The sequence below is a fragment of the Falco punctatus genome (genome assembly GCF_963210335.1).
Source record: "Falco punctatus genome assembly, chromosome: 20".
NCBI lineage: Eukaryota > Metazoa > Chordata > Aves > Falconiformes > Falconidae > Falco > Falco punctatus.
In genome coordinates this window covers 493,362-509,257 of record NC_137600.1, presented here as the reverse complement: position 1 = coordinate 509,257, position 15,896 = coordinate 493,362, and the positions used below count along the sequence as shown (strand labels likewise).

The 15,896-nt window shown below is 47.3% G+C and overlaps 1 protein-coding gene across 25 annotated transcripts in view; it reads right to left on the bottom strand.

The window, feature by feature from the left end:
- The window catches only part of AAK1 (AP2 associated kinase 1), an 86,491-nt gene that overhangs the window by 20,446 nt on the left and 50,149 nt on the right, over nt 1-15,896 (bottom strand). For 7 of the 25 annotated variants that reach the window (XM_080370092.1, XM_080370110.1, XM_080370111.1 and 4 more), the window contains exons 15-19: nt 15,460-15,617; nt 14,962-15,078; nt 13,043-13,138; nt 1,991-2,092; nt 201-302 (exon numbers count right to left, since the gene is read on the bottom strand). In XM_080370092.1, coding sequence (XP_080226218.1) covers nt 201-302; nt 1,991-2,092; nt 13,043-13,138; nt 14,962-15,078; nt 15,460-15,617 — 575 coding nt within the window. The other 18 variants (XM_080370114.1, XM_080370096.1, XM_080370107.1 and 15 more) reach the window with 11 other exon arrangements.

The following is a 15,896-nucleotide window of genomic DNA, read 5'->3' as shown; positions in this document are numbered from 1 at the left end:
GTACCCTTCTTTGCCAGGAGACAAGCAACACTGACCTTCAAGGAACCATGCAGCACGCACTCACAAGACACACAAGCAAGCCCAGTTTACACTGGTGGGAAAAGCAGATGCTCATGCTGAAGCAGACAGCGCTTTCGGACTTACACAGCCCGCGCCGGTACGACGCGCCCCTGCCCCCAGCACCCTCCTGCCGCACCAACCTGTTCTGTTGGAGGCAACCGACTCGGTCTGTGACACAAGGCGTTGGGGCAACGGAGCCTCGAGGCCCGGTATGAGACTCTCAACAGCTACGTCAGGTTTTCCTTTCCAAATGTGCAAAACACCAGAGCAGAGAAGAAGCCAGAGGTTAGTTTGCAAGACACAGGGTAAGTAGGAACGAAGGCGGCAGCTGTCTGAATCCTTTAGTGACCCTTTAACGCGTGTCTGCTGCGTGACAGACCCTTTAATACTGGCAGCAACGAGGGGCTGAAGTCAGACTTCCGCGAGGGAAGACCGTAACACATTAGTGTTTGTTGTGTTTGAGGCTTTTCTGTCGGGTTGGTTTTATTTATTTTAATTTGGGCAAGCCCAATTTGAAATATCCAGAGGGTGGGAAGGTAATAACGCCCGCCCTGCAGCTAAGCAGATGGCCTGGGGCTGGGCAAACAACTGCAAGTTTTTGCAAGATCCTCTTCCAGCAAAAGGAACACACTGACCTTTAAGGAGTCCCCTTGCATTAGAAGCAACAAATCATTAAAATACCTACTGCAGAGCCCTTCGCACGTTCCCACTTCAGCCTGTAAAAAGCCAAGACGTGGGACCTTTTTTCCCATTTGGAGCGCCCAGTGGAGCAAAGACTGCGGACCCTACGGAGGGGTGATCACGTTTTGGAACTCAACGCCCTATTGAAAACGCCAGCCCCCAGTATCGTCCGATCCTGGCGTCCATTCATGGATACAAAAAGGAGATTTTTACAAAGGCTGGAAAGAAAGATTTGGTTTTATAGAAGCCATAACTGGGAGGGGGAGAGGCATGGAAGGTAACTGGCACGGTCACACCAGCCAGGTGTAACGCTGGTCTGGGTCTCTCCCTCAAGGACCAACATCAAGGCGATGACCAAGAAGTTAAACAGCAGCAACGCACTCGCGTCAAACGCCAGGACCAGCGGCGATCTAACCGGTCAGCTTTGAGGGATTATTGAACGTTTCTGTTTGCACAGCAGCGTGTGTCTGTGCCTGCGACTTGTGGGATCATTATCTAAGAGCATTCAGACAACTGCCGAAAACTGCAAAAGGGAGAAAAAGTCTTGCTACTAAGGTTCCCTCATTTCCTACCTCTCTATTCAAAGCCACAAGGTTGCAACCAGCTAGCTGGGGGACCCTGGCTGCGGCCCAAACCCACAAAAGCAGCGGATTGCAACCAACTGCAGCCTGCAATTATTAGTCTTTAATACATTTGGCAAGTAGACCAAACAGTTCTGCAACACTCTGAAGATCTTTATACCGCCCGGAGCCTGTTGCATCTGGGCTCACGGCAGCCTACCATGTTTATTCTCAGCATATGCCCCAGGTCACGGGCAACGCCGTCCTCCCCATCCTGCCGAGGGTCGATGGGCAGACAGGCTCAGTGCCTGGGTCGCGCTGACAGCGAAGCCTTTCACAGAAATGGAGGGATTTTTTGCACCTTCTCCTTCAGTCAACTATTAGCTTTCTTCTGCCAAGCCCAGAAGAACACACAAGGCGCAACCACGCCACGTTATCATGCCTAATCAGCGAGCCCAGATTTTTAAATGCAAATACAGAGTCTTCGCTGATCAGACACTAGTCCCACGGAGAACAGGCAGGTCTGCCTCAGCGTAATCCACAACCTCCTATCACATTGTGTTTCACCAGTATCAGTGGCTGTTTTGAGAGCCTGGAGGGATTAAACACGCAGAGGTATCATGCGGGACAAGACATGCCATGTGAGACAGAGGGGAAGAGGCACCCTAAGTTGGTGTTTTTTTTTTTACCATTCACAGCATCTGACGTGCTACCAAAGGGGTCAGCGAGAGGCAGGATATCAGGGAGCAGAAGCGCAGTCTCAGGAGATTTGAGTCCCTCAATCAGTTTTTCTGGGTTAAGCAGGAAAAGGAGGAAGGAAAGCAACAGAGAAAAAAAAGCAAGGGGGGAAAAAAAAAAAAAAAAAAAGAGACAACATTAATCAGGTGCCCAGTTCACTGGCTCATAGTCCAGCGTGTGCAGATCTCTTCTGAGCCTGACAATTTTCTGTGCGAGCAACACTTCACTTAGACATATGGGGGGCAGCTGGTCACGGTCATCTGAGACAACCGAGGACACCCTCGCCCGCTGCACGCTGCTCTCCCCGAGGAGCCACTGCAACACAGCACACAGGCCCTTCCCTCCTACCCAAAGCACAAAAGCTTAACGTGACCCACTGAAAGGCAAATTAAATAAATAAAACCTTCAGTTCCTCCCCAGCACAGGAAGGTGAAGGGGGAACTCTTTGTATTTGTTAGTCTTTGTATCATGACAAGAAGCAGAAGAGGTGACCAGAAGCTCAGGATGCTAGCGCTAGGTACACAACACCTACTCATTTGCCCAAGAATGGAATGGTTACAGCGCGTAAGAGCTTAAGCAGAAACAGAAATCACTGAGACACCACAGTGCCAGACGTCAGAACTTGCCCTTGGGTTAAACAGCTGTCTAGTTACCAATTAATTATTTCAACTATCAGGTTTCAAATCAGACATGTCATTCTCAGCAGTACAACTCCTGTGGTTCCCATTCCCATTATCCTTCACACAAAGAAATTTAGATAGCCTGGGCAAAACGTTCATCTCCATTATCGATCTGGGGGATGAGCGATTTCACAATCATAGTAACCAGGTTTTCAATAATGACCTTAATTTTTTAGCTTTCACAAGGGTTTCTTCACAGAAGATAAAGAACATTTCCAGGATTTCCTGGAAGTAATCGCATTTGACAGAACAGCGCTGACAAAATTTCCTCCACACGGACAAACTGTTCAAACAGCTGCGTTTATAACCTAACATTAGAATGAGCTGTGGCCCTGCCACAGCTATATATTTACAAAATTTTTTACATCTGTATTTTACGTTTTGAGTTCAAAGGCTGGTGTTATTATTTATTATCCAAAGTAAACGTGCTTATAACTGCACAAAAGCACAGGCTCCGGAACACTGCTGTAAAAAAGACTCACATGCTGAGAAAGCCAAAGAAAAGCTTAAATTGCACTGTTACATATACGGTAATAAAATCCATCTTTTTTTATTGCTCCATATAAATAATAAAATAGCCTAGCAGCTTTGGAACTGCTTATTCAAAGCAGGACAAATTCTACTCCCCGTGAAAAACTTCACAAGCCACCAGGAGGGGAAGGGAGCCTAGAAACCAACCCAAGGGGCAGCTGCTTTAACATTAAAGGCCTGAAGAAGGTCAGCTGGAAGGAAAAACCTGCTGAACTGCAGCCTTGAACGTACATCAAACCTTCCCACCCCTATGAGGAATATCCAATTTTAAAGTCGGATTCGCCAAAGAAAATGCACCCCAAGCGCAGAGGCATCCTCCTCGGCAGCACAAAGAGGGGCTTTTTCCTTGGATGAACAGAGAGGCCGGGAGCAGGGGCTTGGCAACAACAAAAAAAAGATGTGTTAATGTCATCAAAAGGGAGCTAAGAAGGATGGAAGTGATTATAGTACACTGGGAAAACAACGCAACACAGGAGAGAGACTTAGGGACAAGATGACAGGGAACATGCTCAGTTCCTTTTCCCTGAGGGAAGCAACGAGGTAACCGGTGTCTGCCGGGGTGCAGCCGACTCCAACAGCGTTTCCAATCACTTAATCCCGACAGCGAGGCACAGGGCAACTGTGGGAGAAGTTACGGATTGCCTCCGAGGTGGGCGGTTTCAGACTGGGTTTGGCTCCTGCTCCGAGACAGGTTTGTACGTGTTGTACGTACACCGCGAACGTGGTCCCCTTCTAGAGACTCGGGCCAAGACCCTCGTTTCAACGCAGACTTAGAGGCGGCCCCTCTGCCACTGCCCAGCTCTTCAAGACATTTGCATCACCCTCTCTCTTCCAACCCCTATACGTACAGTAATCACTCCTTTTACGACCCCATTTCCTAGTGTCTTGCTCCTTGAAGTCCCCGTTCTTCACCCTTACCTTTCTGGTTTCCTCCTTTTTCATTCCTGCAGATTTCCATTTAACGCAGTGGAACTGCCCCTCGCTCAGGTACTAGGAAGTTGCCTATTGAGCTCAGCCACACTTTTTTAAACATCCAGAAATTACGAGACTAAACACCGTGGGTTTCACCCTACACGTCAGTTTTCCCTCCCGTCCCCTGGGGTTCGACCAGTTTTATGCAAAGCTTTAGACTGTCAGTGGTTCTTTGTCTTATGCTGTTACTTGTCTCACGCGATCGCCTTCCCGGCTTCCTTCCCTGCTGGTGCTGACCTGCCAGCGCTGGCACGGGCAGCCACTGAGCCCCTTAGCGCAGGATTAGAAGGAACTTTTATTCCCTTTCGAGTGAGGCCGAGAAGTTCAACAAGAACAAGAAGGTGCTGGGATGAACGGGAAAGGAGATACCAAAGGCAACAAACCCCAGATGCCTCAGCCCGTTTCGAGGCCTAGCAGTTCATTCTGTTTCTGTTTTGTGTTGCATCTTGTACTAACCTGTGGGAATAAGAGATAATGAACAGCGGTCACTCTAAGTGGAGGGGAAATTCACGTTCAACTAGGAGCAAAGGAAAAAGTTAGCGAAGGTCCAGCGCAATCCGTGGTTCTGTGTTAGTAACCAGGAATACCTTCTCTGCAGGGGTCGGTTTGGCCTCTTTTTTTTTTTTTAATAAGCGTATCAGCTAAAGACACATATGCTAGTGGAAGTTCTCATGAACCCACATCAAACATTCAAGTCCAGCACACTACATGCCTTTGCAGTGGCAAATAAACCCAGCTCTTAAGCCTCTGCTTCACCACAGCTCCACTCATCGAAGCAGGAACTCAAGAAGGTATCTTCTGCATGCTACACTGTCTCCCTGCACACGAACGTTAGGCAGCTGCAGTTTGACTGCACGCAGACCTAGAACATAAAAACACTCACGACACCAAACTGTATTTTGGGTCCTGCTACCAAGGGAATTCTCTAGCAGAAGTTTAATTTTAATTTCAAAGAGAAAAGCTGCTTCACCTGCAAGCAAAGTCATGGTTGAGATGGTGAGAAGGCAGCGATGCTCAATAATTTAAATAAGTAAGAAATGCAGCAGTGCAAGAACAGGAAAAGCTGGGATAGTTAATGTCCCTCGCGTTATCTGTACGAACAAAACAGTTCCAAGGCACATACACAGAAAGTGATCAACTGCAGAACAGACTCCTCCAACAGGGCACGCAGCACCTATCTGCCCTTTGCAGGAAGAGACGAAGGCTGCAGCCTGGCCTCTGGACTTCTCTAGAACACCCGGCTGCCATCCCCCTAGCAAAGATCTACTGGAGGGAAGCCAAGAGAGGTGTTTTGCCACTACAGGACCTGTTTCTCGTGACTCTCCAGGCATGCGGGCACACAATCACAAGCTGTGCTTTAGAAGTGGTCCCAATGGCAAAGACTATCAGTTATGAAGCAAACAGCAACACAACAAGAAATAAACGAAGAGAAACTTCATCTATGTTGCAGTTCCAGGGCCCATTGCAATTAATTTCATGCATGTGTAGAGCTCAGGCTGCAGCGTGACAGGACAAAACACATTCTGTATTAATCATGATGCAGTTAGATTCAGGATTTTATGGCATCAGATGTCCTCCTGCCCCAAATCCAGTAGAGGTATCCACATTACCCATATGCAGGCACATAAACAAGCCCAAGGATAAACAATGTTAAGAACATGTAGCCCAATACAACGGTATTTTATATCCTACAGCTCCTGAAGGGCTCTCAGGAAGGGCTTTTAACAAGCTCCAGCCGGGAAATGTGTGTTTTGAATCCATACCTGTGCTCCCACACGAGGTTGCCTCTTGGAGGCATCCCCTTCCCCAGCCAGCCTAGGGAAAACCTGCCAGACGCTTCCCAGGTCTCAGGGGAAGTCAGCTTGGTTCGGGCTCAGGACTGATCTCACCAATGCTGCTTCGTTCGCTGCCCAGTTCTCTACTTTGTCCAGTTCCAGTCCTGACGGGATGGCAGCAAGTTTGCTATGGTGTTGCATCAGCTAGTAAGGATGCTCGCTGAGTAAGCAAGATTCATTAACAAGTCTTAAGAAGGTGTCTAAGCTAAAAAGCACGTGGGTGTGTGTGGGTTTGTGTGTGTAAGAAGTGCACTATCAACCCTTTCCAGAGCTGAAGCCCAGCTGCACACTGCAGCCTTTAGATGAATGTTTCATATTCTTAAGTTGCCCGTTCCTCACAAGAAGAAATTACTGTTTCCTATCGTAGTCAGAGTAAGCCAAACAGGCTGCAGAAAAGGCAAAGCAGGAGCCTACAGAGCCGACAGCTCCCCGAGGCAGCCCCAAACGGCAGATGCTAGCAGCTTGGGAGACTGGAAAACCAAATCGCTTCCTCTGGGAATGAAAGCAAGAGCCTTTCCTCTGATCGCACGAACATCAGAAGGAGGTAATGCCATTTAGCATCAGCAGAATTAACTATGGATTTATATACCACGGGACAAGCAAGCAAGTTCAATCCCCACGCGTAGGTCGAGCAGCACAGCTTTGGGGCAATCCAGTGAGAAAATTGACCTTTTCCTTCAGATCCCTTCATTTCTAACACATGCACAAAACTGATTTCTGAGATTTACCATCAGTCAGTTTGCACAGACTTTGCATCTGCACCACCACCGCTACCAAAGACTAAGTTGGCATGCTGCATTTATACTTGGCAATATAGCCGTTAAGCCAAACAGTATAGGCAGAAAGCATTTTAAGAGGGAATAGAGTTATGAAAAAAAATATAAATGAAGATACGAGGGAGGAAAATGGGTTTTTAGTTAGAGCAGGCTATTAGAAAGAAAAAAGATTCCTGAGAAACTTGCAAGTTAAAAAGGGGAACAGAGGGCAAAAATCCATCGTAAGTTGGTAACACACTGAACAATCAAAATGCAACATCTCAAAGCCAAAAAAGTCCACCAGCCAGGCACCGCACACAGTAAGAACATTACTCACTCATGTACCGCGGAGGAATAGCAAAAAGAAAGACAATTCAACAGAGCACACAGCAGAGTTCTTTTCTTCGGATGTCAACTGAGAAAGAAAGACAAAGTTGTAAAAATCCTGCCAAGTCAACTGTGCTGCGAGTGGGAGGGCAAATTACCAAAAAAGCAGGTATAGATTAGTCACCCAGAAAGATTTCTGCCTATTGATTAACCACGTATTAAAGATTGAAGGAAACCCTGCACCAGCAACAGAAGACTTTGAGTAATCAAAAGGAAGGCACTGGACTTTAATTTTCCTAATGGAGTTTCTGTGAAATGGAATTGTTTCTTATATAGCACAAGTAGAGAGACAAAGGGGGAAAAAATGGAATTGGTATGCTTTAAATACGGACATGACTTTGTAAACACCATAGAAATAGTAGAACAACATTTAACAGTGGCTCCTTAAGAGATCAAAATCAAACAATTTTAGTTTAACTTTCAAGATCTCAAATATTTGTAAAATAATACCCCTCTGAATCAAACTCAAAGCCCAGACAGAAACAGCACTAGCTACTACTGACATTCATTTAGTTGGGATCCCTGTGGCTCGTTGGCTTTGTTGCTCCCAAGCATCAACACACTATATTGCACCCTCAATTAAAAATACAGCAACTAATTCAAGTTAGTAGATGAGTAGTTCCCCTGTTCCATCTTCCCAGCTCAAGATGTAAACTCAAATCATCAGCACACATCAATATGTGTTTGCACCTGTCTGCAATTACTTTATCTCAGTGTGCCCTCTTGGCAGAAATATAAGTTATTATTAGAAATAAAGGTTTTCTCTTACAGTTGTTATCAACACCCTGACACAGCTGGGCGTACAGTTATCTTCTCAGAATTTATGGGCCTGGGATAGAGAGAGTTATGCTGATTGAAAACACTTCAAGCATTTTGTGCCACAAAAATAAAGAAGTCCTCCCACAGTAGTAATAGTGGCCCTGTTAAAGCAGGTGAACTTGTGTGTTTCAACAAGGATGTCAATGGTTTGAGCCTGAGTTCATGCTCCCAGGTGTGAGAAACTGCCAGCTTCAGCAGTCTGATCTCAAGCCTTCACCATTCTTTCCCACTTGCAGTTCTTCAAACGCTGCGATAGCCTGAAACACACCTCCAGCTCGCAGCGCTGCTTTGGCACCCTGCAGAGCAGCCCAGTCCGCAGGTCACACGTTAGAACACAGTGAGAAAAATAGAGTTTTGCTTAAACCCCCTATTTTTGAAGCCAATTATGTTTCGAGCAGGAATGGTTATCAGGGCCACACATTTTTGATAGCTAGCTCCAGAAACATGGCAAGGGTGTGGACACGCTTTGTTTTGAAATTGCACTGCAAAACATCTGCCTCCTTAGCCCCGATAAGCATCCTCTGGGGTGAGTAAAACCATGCAAGTCCGCGAGTACTTGAGGGAAATAAAAAGGCAAAAGTCATTCTTGAAGTGCTATTGAAAAGCTTTGGAGAACTCCAACAGGACAATGGCTCGTTAATAAGCAACAAAAATTCCCTTTTTGTCAGAGGTGAGTGTCCAGCGCGTGCCCGGGTGGCACAGGCGTGCTTTCCCGGGTGGCACAGGCGTGCTTTCCCGGCCTGCGCTTCCTCCCCCAGCTATACCTGTGTGTTTACTTAGCTGTGCCGGGCACGGAATTTCTGTCTCCCTTTCCCTTACGGGTAAGACAACGCTGCAGAGGCCGCTTGGTGTTGCTGCTCTTCAAACAAATAAAACTCCTCTGAAGACACATTTGCCTCTCGGCTGCAGCCAGTACCGGTATGCTGAATTATTGCGCGGGGTAAACGGTCTTGTAAATTTGCAAAGAAAGAATGATGCCTTCTCTTTGGCAGAGGTGTAAAAAAAAGACTGACCCCACGCAAAGGCAGCATCGCGCTCGGTACTGATGCGGAGGCCGCCAGTACCACCACCCTGCGCACACAGCTCAGCCCGCGCAGGAATCGGCGCAGCGCGTTCCGCAGCACGGGGGAGTTTCTCCTCCATCCAGTAGCAGGGAGGAGCAGAGCTGCTTTTTCTCAGCGCTCACACCTAGTCCTGCTGCTCAACAACTTCTCCTCGCTTGCTCTGCTGCCAAGGACCCACACCCACCACCTCTTCTCTCTCTCCTCTTCTGCAGAGAGTGGAGGATAAGCCAGGACTGCCAGCAGCACAGGGCACCTGGGGGAAGAACGCTGATCTGCAACCAGAGCCAGCAGCAGACACCCCCTCCCAGCCCAAACCAACAAACAGCACCAGGGATACTCCTTTCCTGTCTCACAGGGCATTTCACTGGGCCCACCCACTCCTCCAAAACTTGTTTATCTGAGCAGACGTTTCTAGAGTAAAAAGGACATATCTAAAACCTTTCCTGAAACCAACTGATGACTGAAGAGTGCGGGTAACTGTGTCAACACAGCACGTAAGCATTTAAATTTCAGTAGTTAATAAGGGACAGGGGCTAAAGCAGAAGTATTCACGTGGTGAGGGTCAAACCTCTCATTAAATACTTCTTAAAGCAGGTTTAAAAACCCTAGAATTGGGACTACTCACGGAGTGGAGCCTCAAGGACAAAGGAAAAGATCCATCTTGATGCTATGTAACTCAGCTGAAATTCAGGTGTCCAGAATACCTTGTGCAAAATTTCACCTCCCACGCTCGTTTGTATGAGCTAAATTCATACTGATAGACATCAAGTAGCCACACATAGCAGAAAAATTGCCATTCTGGTCAAATACCCCATTATGATTAATCAGCAGTGAAGCCTACAATAAGCTTATTAAAAAGAACTTGGCTCACTTTCCTGCACATGCATAAGGAAAAAAAAAAATGTTTTCAGCATGAATATTTAATTCTCCCTTATTTTAACAGATGTTTTGCCATATTTTTACATACCTCTTGCCAGCTCCTCTTACTAGTTACAATTCCATTAAGAATTGCAGCCGTTACTCATTGGAGAAGGAGGAATAGACTGAAAACCATTCAACTTGCCCTTGATCATTACCCTGAGCTGGCATTTCTGCCTTCTGTAGGGTGCTACGTTACCTCTCCTCTAGAAATACTGGGAAGCTTGTTACCCACAGCAAAGGAAAACCAGCCTCCTCTAGGGTATCGCGCACCTCCAGTGCCGTGATCCACACAAACCGGCCAGCCTGCTAGATCCCGCTGTCCGCTTGTCTTCACTGACTACACCGTGTCTACAAGTGTCATCTGGCTAAACCTACAAGCGAGCGCTCGCACTCCAAGTCACATCTGTTGGCTGTAGCCCCGCCAGCAGCGCGCTCCTCCATCCGAACACATTTAGGCTGCCTGGGGATGCACACTATGGCTATTTGTCACGTGTTAAGCATCATTTAGTTGCTTCTCAGGAATCTGTGACAGAAAGGCTCATCTGTCCTTCCGAGCACACAGAGGAAAGGTGGGAAAGCCCAAGGAGGTCGGTCTCTGGCCAGCGTTCAAGTGGTGCCACCTGCACCCTTGGGTGCCAGCAAAGGGAGCAAGGTTGCAGCTTAAGCAAAAAAAAAAACACCAAAAAAACACAAAAACCCAAAAAACAAACAAAAAAAGACCAAAAAACAAAACTGAGCTCTCAGCCAGACCGTCAGCTGTCACAGGTTCAGAGCGCAGAAAGCTGACAGAACTGGCTCTGTATGACAAACAGGGAAAATACCAAATAAAAGCCTCACTTATGCCTGTAGTGAAAGCCTTTCTGAACAACACCGCTCTTGTATAACCAAGGGGTAAGGCTCTGCACGCTCCCAGTCTATAAAAAGACAGATGTAAAATGTTTTCAAAGGGAAGAGATTCACTATCAAGGTTTTCTCAGAAACAAAAATCTTCCAAATAAAGCAAGTATTTAGCACGCATTCAAAGAAATTCAGAAGTTTTGTGCTTCTGCACAAAACTAAGGCAGCCTGGAGACGTGCAACTGGAGATGATGATGTATGAGAGACTCGGGTCAATCCCAGCTCTGCCGACCCAAGGGGCACACTGCAAAGAACGCCTTTGCCACACAAGGCAGCACATCCCTCTTGTCCAAGACCTCTGTGCTTGCTGCAGGGATGTTTCTGCACAGGTAATGCAAAGAACAAAGACGACATTTCTGCGTGACAGACACACAGATTGAAAACCTGAGTCCAAATCCAGGATTCTTATCTTTTTCTGTTGGATTTACAAGCAGTGACAACCCCTCTCAGTTTTCAAAGCTAAGGGTAAGTCCGTGGCTCTGCTCCTTCATTCACGGGCTCCCGGCCTCAAGTTTTTTTGTTAAAGAAAAAACAAAAATAATTAGGAATATCTTGGCAGGAACCTGCAGGAAGCCACCAAAGCCAAATCTCGTGCTTGCCCTTGCCCCCTGCTTTGCCCTCATGGAAGGAGACCCACAGAACTCAACGGGACCAGGTACACGCAGGCAGAGAGATTAGCACCTGCCTGCAAAGATACACAACCGCTCAGGGACAGGTTTGTGGGACAAGCAACCTGGCACCACGAGAACTGCAGACAACTGCTGCTCTGATCATTTACACCCGAGGGCAGGGTTGAAAGGCAGTTTCTCTGCAGTGGTTTCTGTACCATAAAGAATTTCAGAGCTCCGGCAGCTAAGGCTGCTTCACACAGTCGTGCCATTTCAAAATGCAACAGGCAATAAGGAAAACAACCGTCCTGGTGTGCAACTGCATGCGTTGAGCGTGCTGGCAGATAATTACATCATAGTCTGGGCTGACAGGCTTCAAGTCAGTAAAGCCAACACTTGCAATAGCATTCAGGGGAGGAGGAAAAAAAAACATGCAGTCATCTGTCTTCTGTAGGTTCTTTTCAAATTATAGCTGGGCAGGTCACCTCTTGGCACCCACATGGGGGAGAAAGTCTGGAAGTTCTGCTTCTTTTCTTGAACTGCAGCATTTATGATTAAAATCCCTTTTGAACCAAAACACGTTTCTCAGTTTTTTGAGCATCAACCAGAAGGAAGCAAGTTCCATGTTATGGAGAAACGCAGATTTCCCCACTGCCCCACCCCAAACTGCTTAATTTCCCATGGAGAGATGCCATCTCTGCAAACATCATTTTGAAGCTTGGGTCCTCTACTGTCAACACACCAGTGATCCACAGCTTGAGCTAAGGACAAGGGTGAGAGCTGTAACATGCACTCGTCCTCTGGGGCTAGCTGACAAGAAGGCCCACCACACATATTCACCAGAAAGCTTAGAGAAACTCCAAGATAAAGACATTCCCACATTCCAAATCCCACCAATTTGCAAATAAGCTCCTAAGCGCTTACATAATATCGTGCTAAAGAGTGCTGGCTGCTGAAATGTGCACACAGGAAAGACTTTTAAGCAGTGCTGCAAAGTAAATGGAAATAGCTACCAGCTGCACTAGAAAATTTTGCCAAATCAGAAAAGGTTACATCTTAACTCAGGCTTCACGTGAAGCACGCATTTGCAAGAGACCTTGGAAGCCAAAGAAACACTGACTCTTAACGGGAAAGAAAGAGGAACAATAATAAAAGCTACAATTTCAAAGTTGGAGGCCAATTTGAAAATGGCTTATATCGGAACAGGTAATTACCCAGTGATTATTTTTGGCTTTGAATACTGAGCCTTTAAAAAGACACCGACATTGCTGGCAATAGAAACAGTGTGATAACCCTAGGGTCTGCCGTGGAAACGAAGGGCTGTTGTGCTCAGCACCGCTCCCGCCACCACACAGATATCCAAGGGCAGAAAGCTCCACACATCACACTACCACTGAGCTCAGCAGAGCCTGTCAGCACCCAGCACCATGGACTGAGGCCCAGGACTTCAGGTGTGCCCGGAAACAGAACCGGGGATTGAGAGTACAGAAACAAACAACAATCTGCCCCCCTCCATAAACTCAGTTCCAGTTACCTGGCGTGTCGGATAACGGGAGCGGAATGAAAGGATCAGGCACAGTCAGAAGAGGAGGGCTAGTGTCCAAACTCAGAATGTCTTTCGTTTTTTCAGCTGGTAACCAGGAAGAGAAAAAGCAGAGTGAAACAGAGAAGAGACAAGCAGAAAGCATCGCGCAAAAACATCAGCTCAGACAGAGCTTAGTATTACAGAGTCCAAGCTACGGCCTGACAAGAGCAACACACACTCAGAACAAGTTATGTTGCAAGTGTGTGGGAAAAAAAAATAAAAAATAAACTAAACCCAAACAACTATTACCATGTAGCTCTCCAACACAATTTAACCCACAGATCTCAAAACATCCTTTGAAAGGGAAGTGCTATTATCTCGCTTTACAGTGGCACAGAAGGTGAAATGCCTTAACAAAGGACAAGCAGCAGGCGAGCCCCCCCCCACGTCGGGCCTCCGTCTGAAACAAGAGATGCAGCATCTTGCATCAGACAGGCTTAGACAGGCTCCTGTCCACAAGGAAAGAAAAAGAAAAGGACTAGAAGCGCCCAGCCCAGTGCCAGCACCAAAAGAATTTCCAAGACACCTTCCTATGCCGAACCACGGGGCAGGAGAGTCAAGGGGCACATTTTAAAGACAACTGCTAAAAGAACTGAACACGCTACAGCATCCAGAAAGCCCAGAACACGTGCAGGTGCTTCTCAGGCTCTGCAGAAGGTACCCTGCAGCTGAACCTGGAGCTGCTGCTACTCAACATCACCCCACAAAGGCTGATGGAATATCGCAAGCTCCTCACAGGGCACTGAACAGCTAGAGAAACTCAGAAAGCAACCCCCTAGAGCACTCTTGCGTCACAGACTTCAACTCCTTAATTCTCAGGTAAGAGCCAACAATACCAAGCTCAGCAATAAGCTCCTCTAAATCTCCTTCTGATAAATAGAAATAAGCGTGAATGGATTTGTCACTTCTTGCCCCACAAAGGATCCTTCAGTCTCTTCCCAGGACTCCTCTCACCGAGGGTCCGCACGCTGCTGTGGGGAAGCGTCGGTTGCATTTGCCACCAGTAACAAAGGCTGCAGGAGATGGGGAGAGGAGGACCTGCACGTCGGGCTCCCAGAGGCAGTTTTTTCAATACCGTGCTTGGCGGGTCTTCGCTGCTTTCGGTGAGAACTGATGCTGCAGAGCTACAAACAAGCAGCAGCACTCACCGCAGGTTTTTTTGGCATAAAAGGGGCTGCTCATAACAAAACCTTGGTACCCAAGTACCACAGGAGACACCAGACAAGGTCACACACGCAGAGGCCTCTGCGGAAAAGCTCCTCTGACCAGCCAAGGACTCCTGGCCTCTGGACCCACGCAGCACAGCCAGTGCAAAACTTCTTGCCTTCACCATTGAACTGTCAACGATGAGACAAACTGTGCACTCTGAGGATTTTGCCTGCTCACTCCTGCTCTGCTGTTCTCCTTTTGCAGTGCAGACATCGTTATCCCAGCTCCTCTCCTTCATACAGCCTAACAACTGCAGGCCAGAAATCTCCTCCAGCTTGCCCGACCAAGTTCTCCCAAGTCCAATTCCCTTACTGCACACTATGTATTTTACTTCTAATTGTGAGCCACATGGAACTTCAACATGTTAAGCAGCTTCCTCGTCAACTTAAGGGGCTTGCTTAGTTTCTTCCCTCACCAAAAGCCTCACCTCTGCCTACAGACCTCCTGTCTCCACTACCCAACTGTGAGGAGCACACGTGCAGTTCCTGCCTTCCCTTCTTTACCAAAGCACCCACCCTATCCCTACAGTTCTCAGTACCAAAAGCCCAGCTCAATTTGTATCAGTTTTACTTTCCTTTCAAAGAGGCTACGACGAAGAGTTGCCGTTTTTCTGCAGTGCTGTTTGGGCACTGCCCTGTAGGACATATTCACAAACTCACCTGATCCAGCAGTGAAGGAAGGGCCACCAAATGCATCTGCCTGGGTTGCAGATGAAGCCGGCTGGAAACCTGGAATCAAGTTCTCTGTGGAACTGCCCATCTTTTCTGGAGCTTTCCCTGAAATGCCAGACGCAGATTTAGTGGAAAAACTTCCATTCTGAGGGCAGGTTGCTTACCTAGTTTTTTTACGACACTATTTCAGGATGTGCCTTAAGCCCCTTGCTGCAAATCATAACTTGCAGACGAAGCAGAGTTTAAGCTGTAGCTTCTACAACAAACCGATCGAGGCCGCTTTAAAAGTGGCTTGTACCTCTCCCTTTGAGGATCATGCTCATTTAATCACAATTGCTCAGCAAAGAAGACAGGGACTGAGAAGGGCAACTGGAAGAATTTAGCTCTTATGGGCACATAGGAGAGCACCCCAGGAGCATCTGACCGAAAGCATCATCGTTCCATGCCATCTTCCAATTTGAGAGCAGGCCACGTCCATGAACCTACCGTCACCTAGCTTTGCAAAGTCCTTGTTCAGCAGCTCCTCAGCTGTGAGTTTGGAGAAGTTATCATCATCAAACGGATTCCACGTGGAGACATCGGGCGGGTTATAGACATTCTGCTGTGAGGTCCTTGGGGAACCCGAGGGTGTGGTGGAAGCAGATCTGGATGTGATCAACCCAACCAAACAGTCATTAATAACCCATCCAAAATCCTCTGGCCAGCACCATGAGCTGGTCCAAGCTACTGCATTATAATTACTTCCTACTTAAAACTCTCAGCACACTTTACTGTACGTGCATGCCCAGAAGCCTGGGACCATTGAGCCTTATCTACTCTTCCTTTGGTTGAGCATCCTGGTGTCGGGGATTAAAATAAGCACCGTTAGAGCATACCATTTGAAATACTTTTCTGCAATGCCCACGTGGAGGCTTCCTGCCTGT